General features: G+C 33.9%; 1 protein-coding gene across 5 annotated transcripts in view; it reads left to right on the forward strand.

Annotated features, from left to right (window-relative positions):
- The window catches only part of TTBK2 (tau tubulin kinase 2), a 119736-nt gene that overhangs the window by 69299 nt on the left and 37162 nt on the right, over positions 1-13275 (forward strand). For all 5 annotated transcript variants that reach the window (XM_072962600.1, XM_072962601.1, XM_006201706.4 and 2 more), the window contains 3 exons: positions 5966-6031; positions 10020-10112; positions 10772-10897. In XM_072962600.1, the coding sequence (XP_072818701.1) occupies positions 5966-6031; positions 10020-10112; positions 10772-10897 (285 nt within the window). The remainder of the gene's footprint in view (positions 1-5965; positions 6032-10019; positions 10113-10771; positions 10898-13275) is intronic.

Below are 13275 nucleotides of genomic sequence, written 5' to 3' on the forward strand. Positions count from 1 at the left end.
TTTTTACTTAAAATGCATTTCCTTCTACTTACTGTAATTCTGTTAGTCCTTTAAGGCTCAGTTTATTTTTTCTTTTTCATTTTTATTTAAATATCTAGTTTTTTTCTTTCTTTTTTAATTGAAGTATAGTTGATTTACAATGTTATATTAATTTCAGGTGTACAACATAGTGATTCAGTATTTTAATAAATTATACTCCATTTAAAGTTATTATAAAAAATTGCCAATATTCCCTGGGCTGTACAATATGTGCTTATAGCTTATTTATTTTATACAAAGTACTTTATACTTCTTAATCACGTACCCATATCTTATCCTTCTCTGCTTTTCTCTCCACACTGGTAATCAGAGTTTATAGTCTAAGTCTAAGTCTGTTTCTGTTTTGTTATATTTATTCATTTGTTTCATTTCTTAGATTCCACATGTAAGTGATAGCATTTAGTATTTGTCTATCTTTGTCTTATTTCACTATAAGTAATACCCTCCAGGTTCATCATGCTGTTGCAAATGGTAAAATTTTATTCTTTTTATGATTGAGTAATATTCTGAGGTGAGTGTGTGTTGTGTGTGTGTGTGTGTGTGTGTAACATCTTCTTTATTCATTCATAAGTCGATGGACACTTAGGTTGCTTCTATATCTTGGCAGTTGTAATAATGCTGCTATGAACATAGAGGTGCATATACCTTTTCAAACTAGTGTTTTCATTTTCTTCAGATATATACCCAGGAGTGGAATATCTTGATCATATGGTAGCTCTATTTTTACTTTTTTGAGGACCCTCCATACTGTTTTCCATAGTGTCTGCAGCGATTTACATTCCCACCAACAGCGTACGAGGATTCCCTTTTCTCCACAGCCTCGCCAACATTTGTTGCTATGTTCTTTTTGTTGATAGCCATTCTGATAGGGATGAGGTGATATCTCACTGTGGTTTTGGTTTGCATTTCTCTGGTGATTAGCAATGTTGAGCATCTTTTCATGTCCCTGTTGGCCATCTGTATGTCGTCTTTGGAAAAATATCTGTTCAGGTTTTCTGCCCATTTTTTAATCAGATTTTTTTAATATATATTGAGTTGAACGGGCTATTTATATATGTTGAATATTAACCCCTTATTGGTCATATCATTTGTGAATATTTTCTGCCGTTTAGTAGGTTGTCTTTTCATTCTGTCAGTGTTTTCCTTTGCTGTGCAGAAGCTTTTATGTTTAATTAGGTTCAGTTTGTTTACCTTTGCTTTTGTTTCCTTTGCCTGAGGAGACAGATCCAAAAATATGATTTCTGCAAAGAGTGTTCTGCCTATGTTTTCTTCTAAGGGTTTTATTGTTTCTGATCTTACATTTAAGTCTTTAATCTGTTTTGAGTTGTTTCTGTATCATGTGAGAAAATGTTCTAATTTTATTCTTAGGTGTAGCTGTCAGCACCACTTTTTTGAAGAGACTGTCTTTTCTCCATTGTATATTCTTGCCTCCTTTGTCATATATTAATTGACAATAATTGTGTGAGTTTATTTCTGGGCTCTCTATTCTGTTTTATTGATCTATGTGTCTGTTTTTATGCCAGTACCATCCTGTTTTTTGATTACTGTAGCTTTGTAGTATAGTCTGAATTCAGGGAGTATGATACCTCCAGTTTTGTTCTTTTTTCTCAAGATTGCTTTGGCTTCTAGGTATTTATTTTAATAAAACATGCTCTTAGGTTAAACACTCTTACTTTTTCTTTAAAGATGGTTTGAAATATAATTTTTGAAAATATATATTCATATGGTTCAAAAATAAAAGAATTAAAAATTTATCAAAATTAAATACTTCTGCTCTTTGAAAAACTCTATTAAGCAAATGAAAAGACAACTGCATTCAATTAAAAAAAGAAACATGCTATAAAAATTAGAAAAAGACAATCACAGACTGGGAAAAAATATTTGCAAAACACACATCTAACAAAGGACTTTATTTCCAGAATTTCTGAGCAACTCTCACAACTCAATAATAAAAAAAAAACCAAGCCAATAAAAATAAGCAAAAGATTTGGATAAGCATTTCATTAAAGAAGAGGTACTACAGATGGCAAATAAGTACATTAACAAATCCTAAACATCTTTAGTTATTAGGGAAATGTGAAATAAAACCACAGTGAGGTACCATTACACAGCAGTTAGAATGGTTAAACCTGAAAAACCAGACAGTTCTTGATCCACAGCAACAAGTGGAGTACTTTTCCTGGATAAAGACAATAAGCAGTTACTGGAGAACGGTCTCTAGTTCGCACAGCTGATTGGTCTCTTAGAGCGCATCATAAGGACCATCCAGATCTGCAGAGGAGAGGAACCAACAATTAGTGACATCCCGGATTTGAAGCATTGAATAAAATAGTTCCCTTACCAAACTCCAGTATTTCAGGAACAGGCTTGGTAAAGTCAGCTGGAAGTCTTCAGCAGACTGAAGAACACAAGTCAGAAGAAGCAATGGCAAACCCCAAGTCCCTCGAGTCTCTTTCACGTTCACAGAATTCTGAAGCAGGATACGTAAACATAGCTTCTCTGAAGGAAGCACGTCGCATCCAAGAAGAAGACCAGAAGTAAGAACTATAAAATCACTGGTGTCTAAAACTAGACTGGTCAAAGCTGCTAACAACGCTGGGGCGTGAAGGTGGAGCCTGACGTGGAGAAGAGTTATGACAGGGCCTCACTGGACATCGATCAGGAGTCTTCAAAATTGCTGATAAATTCATCAAACCTGTTCTAAAAATGGGGGGAAAACCAGACAATTCTAAGTCCCAAGGAGGGACAGAAATCAGAGGTTGCCAGAGACTGGGAGTCAGGGGAAGGGATTAACTACAAAAGGCATTAAGGGTACTCATGGGGTGATAGAAATATTCTGTATCTTGATTGCAGTGGTAATTACATGACTGTATATCTTTGTCAAAACTCAGAGAATACCTAAAGTATGAATTTCATTGTACATAAATTATACCTCAATAAGCTTGATTTGAAAAAATTTTAAAGATAAACAGTGAAATAAATCTCCATTTCACTCCTGCTGTTCCAAATCCACTCACTTCCTGTACTTATCCTCCTTCAACCATGAAGGAGCTGTATTATTATTAGTTCCTTAATGTATTCTTCCCAAGTTTCTTTATACATATACAATAAATATGAATGTATATTCTCATTTTTCCTCTTTTGATTCAAGAGGTAGCATGATGTACATTTTTCATTTCTTTTTCTTTTACTTAACAGTGTATCTAGAAGATCTTTCCATGTCAGGATATAAAGCTGCTTCATTCTTTTTTGTAGCTGCAAAGTATATTCCATTATATGGATGTACAATAATTTATTTTAACAGTTTCCTATTGATGAACATTTCAGTTACTTCCAGTCTTTCACTGTCACAAACACTAATGTGATGAATGAATTTGTACATCATTATTTTTGCACATGTGCAAGTATATCTGTAAGATAAATCCCCAGAAATGAAATTACTAGGACAAAGAGAATGTGTGTTTTCAATTTTGATAGATGTTGCCAAATTGCCATCAGTTGGGGAAGTTTCAAGAGATCACCTATCTCAAGGCCCAATTAAGTGTTGCTTTATTCTTAAGACTTTCTTTTTCTATAGTTCTTTTCCTTCTCCCCTCCCACCAAATAGAACTAATCCTTACCAGTCCTAGGCTTTCATAACTCAATTGTACTTTGCTAATGATATTTGTTATAATCTGCTTTGAATTAGAATTATTTGCATATAGAGCTGTTTTCCCCATTGGGTTGAGTTGTCTTTTCTGCATTATATAAGGTGGCTGGATTTTCTTGACCTGGTATTATTTCTTTGATAGATCACATAAACATCTCCCTAGGCAGCTGATCTCTCTTTACCTCTGTCTCAGCCTTTACGTGACACAAGTAAGGTCAGAGCCAGGCCCAAGGACTCTTAATTGGAAAGAAACTTCTGGGCTTGTCTTGGCTAGAATCCATCAAGTTGACGTCTACTTGCCTAATTAACCATGGACCAGGCTGCAGTGTGTGGTAATAGGTCTGGTGATTTTCATCCAGACAGATATTAAAATGAAAATAACTGGACAGAATTTCATGTTACAAAAACATTTTTGTGCTAGTAAATGTTCTTGTCAGGTAAGAAATTGAAGTACAACCTCTGAAAGGTCAGTTACTGGAAAGAGTTGATAGTAGGCTTTCATATATCTTCTTAAACAATTTTCTTCTAGAAAGAGAAGTCTCCGACCTCAGAGTTCCATCAACTAGATGGAGAATATTAGATGTTCCTGTTAGTCATGATGTCTTAGGAAAATATTGAGATCTACTGTGATTGTCAGTGAATGACAGCTAAGAAAATAAAGGAGATTTAAATAGTTTGCAGAAACTTTTGATTACTAATATTTGTCATTAAATACAAAGAATATTTTAAAAATAGTTAAAACTTGAAACAAAAACAAAGAGTAACTAAAGGGGAAGAGATAATTTCATGGAAGAAGAAATAAAATAGATAACTAATTTGAATAGATTAAACATAGATTACAAAAATGAGCAAGTGAAGGAAGAACACATAGAAAGTTTATCTTATGCTATAGCATAAAACCAAAATGATTCTGGTAACTGAAGATTTTAAAAATAACATTCATTATTATCTTATCAGACTACAGCAGTAATACATGTTAATTGAAGATAATTTGAAATTAATGAAAAAGAAATAAATAAATCTGCTAATGAAGATTATTGGCTGTGATCATTTTCAAGTATTTTCAATTTTCATATTGAGTTGTAGTACCATCGATGAATCTGTAGACTACTGGCTTGATCTTTGTGAATCAGTCAATAGAAACAGTGTATGATTTCAAGTCAGAAGACCTTGGTTGATGCCTCGTTTTATCATCTATTGATTGTGTCCTCAGACGGGTTTACTTACTTCTCAGCCTATTTCTGTGCCTACAAAGTGAGTAAGACAAAGACACTGCTATCACAGAGTTTATATTCCAATAGAAGAAGACAGACAGAAAATGAATAAGTAAAAATATGAATAAAATTAATTTTATGAAGTGAAAGGTGTTATGAGAGAAAAATAAAGCAGAGTAAAAGAATAGAGTGGCATTGCAGGGACAGGTAGTATTTTAGATTAGGATGATTAACGACTGTTTCTCTGAGGAGGTGACATTCAAGCAGAGGGCTTAATATGGAATAGAAGAGCTAACCATTGGAGGCATGCAAAAAGGTGACGATCTGGCTGGAGAGAATAGCAGGTACAAAGTCTTGAGCTAAAAACAAAATTGGTTGTAGGAGGAACCACAGGTAAATCCATTTTGGAATGAGACCAATGCCAGCTCATAGAAGGTCTTTTAAGCCAAATAAGTGGTTTGGATTTTATTCTAAGTTGAGCTCTCTGAGGACAGGGATCACGTATTATTCATGTTGGATTATTCCCAGTACCTGGCACCCAATAACTTGAATTTATGAATATGTGAATTACATCCATAGGAAGAGATACAAATTGCCACCGTCTTTGAATTGAGTTTGAATGACATAGCCAAGACATGTTGGCTAGCCAACAAAGAGGTTGGCATTTTAGATTACTTAGAGATTCCTCATGGTTTTAATATACTTGCTTGTAAACAGAGACTGAATATTAATGTATCTACTGTGATGCTGGGCGTGATGCTGGGTACGTGAAGGCACTTAATGTTTTCTAATGTACAGAGTTTGTCGTAAATGCCACTTTATTTTAAAATGTAGATAGGAAAAAAATGGGACTCATTAAAATGTTACCAGTGTTTTTTTTAAATGTATGATTTAGATATATTCTCTCTCTAATTTCTATAATTTCACAATACAAAATTAGAAACTTAGTCTTTTCCTGTGACTGTAATGCACATGTTTCTCCCTTCTCCTTCATGGGCTCAAGTGTGCTCAATCTAATGCTTTTTGAAGCTCATTTTTTATTCTTTGCTTGGTTTTGTTGTAGCCTCGAGTTGTGGCAGGCTTTCGAGGGACAGTTCGTTATGCGTCAATCAATGCTCATCGGAACAGGGTAGGTATCTCAGCTAGAGTCATATCTGTGTAAGCATGCTGATGACTTGACTCAGATTGACTTCTTTCATCAGAGTACAAAGGTGTGGAAAGTGCTTGGGAGCAGAGGGAAAGTTATTAGTAATACTAATACATGGTAAGGTGTGTAGTGGATAATAGATATGTGTAGCTGCATAGAAGATAAAATTGGATTTGCCAGAAAATATAATAGCTAAGTATATGTATATACTTAGCTATTATATATATATATATATATACGTCTGTGAGGGATCTTGTGTCCTTAATTAGGTATAAGTATGTAGTAACAAATTTAACATAGAATTGTGAAGAAATGAAACATCTGTGTTCTATTTCAAGAAGTTATTTAGGCATTCATACTGTCCATACCTAATGAAATATAGGAGGTCATCACTTTATTTATAATATGCATCTAATCTGTCATAGCCCCTCTCTATCAGACCTTTTGTTTTTGTGGAGCTCTAAAGTGTAGACAACTTAAAAATTTTTTTCCATCTTGGTAAATTATACCTTTCCTCTTGGGTTAAATTTTTTAAATCTCTCTCTTTTTTTAAAACTTTGGCCCTTTTATTTTGCTCTGATTTTTTTTCCCCCTCATCCTGAACCTTAGTTATGAGTAGGAAAGATAGGTACTTTATGAATTCAGTTAAGAAATGATTCCTTGATGAAATAAGAAGAGTTCTTTTCTTTTTTTTTTTAAATAATCTCCTTTACTAGCAGTTTTTAAAAATTTTATTGTTGAGTTATAGTCAGTTTACAATGTTGTGCCAATTTCTGGTGTACAGCACAATTTCTCAGTCATACATGAATATACATATATTCATTTTCATATTCTTTTTCACCGTGAGCTACTCAAGATCTTGAATATATTTCCCTGTGCTATACAGTATAAACTTGTTTACATCTATTCTGTATATACCTGTCAGTATCTATAAATCTCAAACTCCCAGTCTGTCCCTACCTACCTCCCCCCCCCCCCCCCCGGCAACCACAAGTTTGCATTCTATGTCTGTGAGTCTGTTTCTGTTTTATATTTAAGTTCATTTGTGTTCTTTTTTTTTTAGATTGCACATATGATTGATATCATATGGTATTTTTCTTTCTCTTTCTGAAACTCCACTTAGAATGATAGAGAAGTCTTTTCTTGATCTTCTGTTACCTTATTCTTGTTCTATGAAGCCAAAATTGCCTTAATTAAAATTTGACCAATGCTAAATATAATAGTATGAGAATGCTGTGGTTTTATTTGCTATGCTCCAGTTAATTTGTTTTCTTTTGATATGATTATAAATTGAAAATAGGAGAAGTATTTTTATCAATGTGTAACACTCTGCCAAGCATTTTAATTCATTCGGTTTGATTCATTGTTGCTTTATTTTATGGCATCTAGTTAATTATTCTGCCTTGAATAGAAAGTACTCTTATTCTTTAGGTATATTCTTACAAAATTTCACAGGTACTATGCCTTCTAATTAATTCTGTTGAAGAGTATGTCCACATTGGAATCTTTGAAATAGGACATTTTTTTTGAGATAAATATAAACATTTTCATAGATCATTATAGCTATATAAGCATTTTCAAAATAGTGACTAGAAAGAGATTATATATTTTTTTAAATTTCAAAAGTAGAGATTTTTTCTAAAAACCTTTTCAGCGAGGAGTGCTCTATCAGTTGCTCTGTTAACCTGCTTATAATTTGCTATTCATCTAACCTTAGCAGAGAAATATAAGAGTGTATGGCAGTGGTTCTTACCCTAACTTTTCTACTCCTGACACACCTGAGGAGTCGAATGCTTCACACAGTAACACAGCTTCACAACAGTGATTATTAGTGTATGTGGTGACACAGGAGTGCAAGTAGTGGAACCTTGAGAGCTGCTTGTCTAATTTAAAAAGATTTCCCAGATAATTCTAATATACTTGTTTCTCTCATACTCTGTGACCCTGGTTTGGTCATTTCTAGACCTAATACACTACCATTTCTTTTTTTTTTTTTTTGGTGCCTTAAACTTTTAACATGAATAATTCCCAAACAATACAAGGACTTTTCAAAACACTCGAACTCTGTTTACTTCATCTCATTGTTTTCTTACATTTTAATCCTTTGTTAATATTTGTTTTATCTCAATACTTTCAAGAAATTATTTTACTTTTTTCTGGTTCGATGGTTGCTACTGAGATCTTTGTCCATTTAATTGTTCTTACTTTGTATTTAATTTTTCCTTTATTCTTTGACTACTTTTGATACCTTCTCTTTGTCTTTGGTGCCCTGCAGATATATTCAAATGTGCTTTGGTGTGGATTTCTGTATATCTATTCTGTTTGAGATTTGTTATACTTCCTAAATCTGAACATTCATGTTTTTCATCTATTCTGGAAGATTCTCAGACATTACTTATTTAAACATAGCCTCTCTTCCTTTCTCCCTATACCTTTATTTCCATACCTCTAAACTGATGTATATATTAGACTTTCTTGTTCTTCCATGCCTCTTAAATACATTCTTAGATTTTTTGTTTTTGTCTCTTTTTTGCATTTTAGATAATTTCTTCAGATCTGTCTTCTAGTTCATTAATTCTCTTTTTCTGCTGTATTTGATCAGCTTTTTAACCTGTCCTTTGAGTTTTTAATTTCTGTATTTGTACTTTTATTTCTAGATGTCCTTTTTCAAGTCCGTTTGGCCTTTTTATTTTGGAGGAGAGAATATGCTTCCTTTCTTGTGACTTTGATTCTATTTTTATTTTGAATATTTAAATATTCTTATTTCATATTCTGTATCTTATATTTCTGAAATTCTTGGATATCTAATTCTGCTCTTTATAGTTTCTCTTGTTATTAGTTAATAGTAGTCTGCTTCCTAATGTATTTAAAAATTTTTTTATTGAGTTATAGTCATACCTAATGTATTTTTTAATTTCAAATAATGAACTTGTATTTGGTGGGGCTTTATCTGGAGGACTTCTGCAAGGCCTGCTTTTAAGGGTCTACCTTGAGAGAATTTTTATTTGCATCTTGTCATTCATTATTGCAGGACAGGATCATCCAGAAAAAACATAATATCTGGGCTTGGTTTTCTGGACCACACAAGCAATATAAATTTCAACCACAAATCTAAGTGAAGGGTACACCTATGATAACAAACCCTCAGGGCAAAATTTTTTTAACCATTCACTTTTTCTCTTTCATAGTGGTTAAATTTTACAGAAAAAAATTATTACACTGTAACATATATACCAAATACTGCACTAAATAAAGATAGCCCTTTGAGTGTCCTAGCGATATGGTGGTGGTGGAGGTGGGGAAGTGTCTAAGTTACAGCTCCTGTCTTGTGTAGGCTCAATGTTTTTACACCTATCCTCTTCATGATTGACAAAACCCTGGTTAACAAACCTTTGACAGATGCCCCCAAAACAAAAAAAGCCGAAGCTTCAGTATTAGCTTGCTTCTCATTTCCATCTTTCATTTAATTGAGGCTGTTAAGATTCCTTTTACTTCTTTTTTTTTCTTATTGTGGTAAAGAACACATAACATTAAATTTACCACCTTAACGATTTTTAAGTGTATAATTCAGTTGTATTAAATATATTCACGTCATTGTACAGCAGATTTCTAGAACTTTTTCATTTTGCAACACTGGAAATTTTACCTGCTGAACACTAAGTCCCCATCCCTCTTCCCCCAAGCCCTTGGCAACTACCTTCCTTTACTTTTTAGTGAACTGATTTATTAATTAATGGGCTGTTAATTGTATTATTTCCAGCATTTCTGGGTTTTGGGGTATTCTTTTTATCAAAAGTTTTTCAGTATTTCTGTTCTGCCAAGTAGATCACTATATAGTTACATAGATACATAGCTATAGTTACCAGGTAATTTTATGGAAAATGAAATACACTGGTTAGACCTTAGATAATGTAATGTACTCACAAGAAGTGGTAATGTAATGTGACTGCATTCTGTTTTGCTTATGAAGGAAATGGGAAGACATGATGACCTTTGGTCCTTATTCTACATGTTGGTAGAATTTGTGGTTGGTCAGCTGCCCTGGAGGAAAATAAAGGACAAGGTAATTTTGGAAATGGAAATGTCAGTTTTAGTAGGGGAAGGAATAAAAATTTCTCCTGGGTGGGCATTTGTGTTGAGATTATACTTATGCATAAGAATTAAAATTTACAAACACTGTCACTATATCCCAGTATATATATTTTTCTGTGAGCTGATATTAGAGATATAAGTAATGTTATGACTTTTTTTATGTACACAGAGAACAGATAACTAAAATTTAAGCACAATTATCATTTCTGGTTTGATTTCTAGCCCTCCCTCTTTAGCTTTTATTTTCACTGGTTCTCTTTTTTTCTTTTTTACAAGTCAATTAGGCTTTTAATTTTTAATTGTCGCATTATATTGTTTGATTTGAAAGCTGTAAATACATGGGTTGATAAAAGTAGACTAGATTTGAGATCAGTTCTTTCTTTTGGGGCATGCTCTTTTCATGAGTGCAGAGCTCTATTACCCTTCTGATTCTGCATTACAGCCCCTTCCCCCCAAAGCATTGTGCATTATTAAGCAATTAGCTATTAGTAAGAGCTCAATTCTGGCTTTATACTTAATTACCCGCTGTCTCATTCCCTAGTACATACCCTTGAGATTGTTGCTGAGAGGCTGTTAATTTGTAGCTGCCAAGAGAAATTGACTTTGGTTTTTTTTCTCTTTACTTCCCAGGAACAAGTTGGCTCTATTAAGGAGAGGTATGACCACAGGCTTATGTTGAAACATCTGCCTCCAGAATTCAGCATCTTTCTGGACCACATCTCCTCCTTGGATTATTTTACAAAACCAGACTACCAGGTAATCATTTTTGTAAGTTTTGTGGGTTAATTCTTCTTTCTTCTTTAGTCTCTGTCTTCAATCATTGTACTTTTGAGGGTACTGTAATTGAGTATGGGAGGTCCCTAGAATAATACTGTTTTAATACATCCTGGAAAATGTGGTGAAATTAACTGAAGATGGCTGTGTTTGTGTTTGTGTGTGTGTGTTTCCTCCCTTCTGGATGAACATACTTTGTTAGAGTTTTAGGTTTGTTCATCATGTAACATACTTTAACAGTTCCTGCTGTGATTCATCTGGTATATAGAATTGCTGATAGTTCAAATTTTATAAATCCTGCAGCTAATCTGTTGATCAGTAGGAAATGTCCATCTAGGCAGTGTATCTGTTGAAGGCTTGAGGCTGCATATTGTATGTTACTATGCTGTGGGACAACAGTCAGTGAAGATTATTGGCTCCGTTTTGTCTGTGGTCAATGAATCTTTTCCTTAGAGCATTAGTTACTGAGGCCTTATAAGGGTTGACTAGGTTTACCACAAATTGCATCCCTAACCCCATCCCGTTGGATTTCAGAAGATTCTGTTGTTCTCAGGGGAAACTTGGTCAGAGTTAAATGAGGAATAATCACTACCACTGAAAACATAAATGAAGGCACACATTGATTAATAATAGTAATATTAGTATATCATTTTTATCTACAAAGGACAACACAAACTGCCGGTTAATGGAAGTTTTACATTCTAAAGTGTTGTCAGTGTCAAAAGACTAAAAGACTGTCTTTACCACAGTGAACTCATTTGCAGAAAATTACTATTTCTGTGTGAAATTTCAGTTTTTATATAATATATAAACAGTATATAAAGCAGAGAGGCACTGTACAGCCTTGGGTCCTTAGAGACCTTAAGTGAGTGAGCTTGTCTTGTGCTTTTCTGTATGACTGTTTGGGTTATAAACTGTATAGACTAACAAATGGAGAAAATACAGTATATACAAATTGCTGTGGAATATATTCTCATATTTGTATTTTATATGGGTTTTCTGAAATGCAGCATTCCCATTTCTTGCAATAAAATGATGAAATTATACTTACAAGATTACATTCAGGAGGAGTTGAAAATGTTCTAATTTTCCCATCTTGGGTGCTAAATTTTTTTATTGACAAAGTTTGCATGTGAGTATTGAAGTTTAGCATAGCAAAAAAATTTTTCTTACATTCTCTGCTTAGTTATGCCTATGGTCTAAAGAAGACAATCATGCTTCCCAGCTAAAGTTTGAAAGTTAAATCTATAATTAATTAAATTTAAATTAACAAATTACTGCTCTCAAGTTTTTCATTTGGATATTCTCATAGGGGCTTCTCTGAGCTTCTGTTGCCTGATAACAAAACAAAGTATAGTAATTTCCCTATTTTTGGAGGAGAGAGGGCAGGCATTACATTTGCATTATTTCATAGATTCTGTAAATATTCTGGTTCTTTCTTGCTCTCTAATCTTCCATAAACAGTGAGCAGGAGCAGAGGGCAGGTAGGTGGGAGAGGCTAATTGGGAAAAAGGTGCTGGCACAAGTGACTGGTGTATTCTGATGACTAGTGTCAGTGTGACATCAGGTTCCAGAAAGAATTGACCTTTGTAGCTTCTGTCTCTTACTTTCCTCACAGCGCCCTGCTACAATCTTCATTTTGAGAAAAACCACTCTACTTTGAATCAGAATGTTCTTGTGAACTAACGCTGTCTATAATTTTATAGTTTGGAATTTGTTCCTGAATTTGATTTTAATTACTGCTCTTTCAGAATTTTAAATTCCATATTGAACAACCAGTGTAGTTAAAAACAACATACCTCCTCCTGCAGCAGTAAAAGCCATACCAGTATTTAGTGTGACTGCTTCCTTCACTGTGTCAAAGGTCAAATAACAGCCTGTCTCAACTTTATATATTCTGAGCCAAGACCAAAGTGTATATATTTTATAATCACAGTGTGACATGATGCTGTTTTACAAAGCTACTTTCACTTTGAATGCCTATCTTTTGTAAATCTTTAAGAATCATAGAGTTTCTTGCATAGAGAACATTATTATCTTAACAAGTTGTGCGTGGCCAGCACCTTACCAGTAACCTGCTAGTGCTGACTCTGACAGCATGTGTAGACCTACAGAGAAGAGCTGTTTGCTCTCTACCAGGAATCTCTTATGCATGTCTCAGTTTGAATAGAGGCTGACACTTGCTTTTGGAAACTGTTACGGTGTTTTGGGCAATTACATCCAAGTTTATCAGTACTTAGGATTTATGTATGTCTGTCTTCCCCAAGGCTTTTAAATCCTGGGGGTAAAACTGTGTCTTAATTTGGTTTTTTTTTTAATCCCACACTGTCCTGGCACTGTGCCTGGCACCTAAATTTTCA

The sequence above is a fragment of the Vicugna pacos genome, chromosome 6, assembly GCF_048564905.1.
Source record: "Vicugna pacos chromosome 6, VicPac4, whole genome shotgun sequence".
In the NCBI taxonomy this organism is placed as follows: Eukaryota; Metazoa; Chordata; class Mammalia; order Artiodactyla; family Camelidae; genus Vicugna; species Vicugna pacos.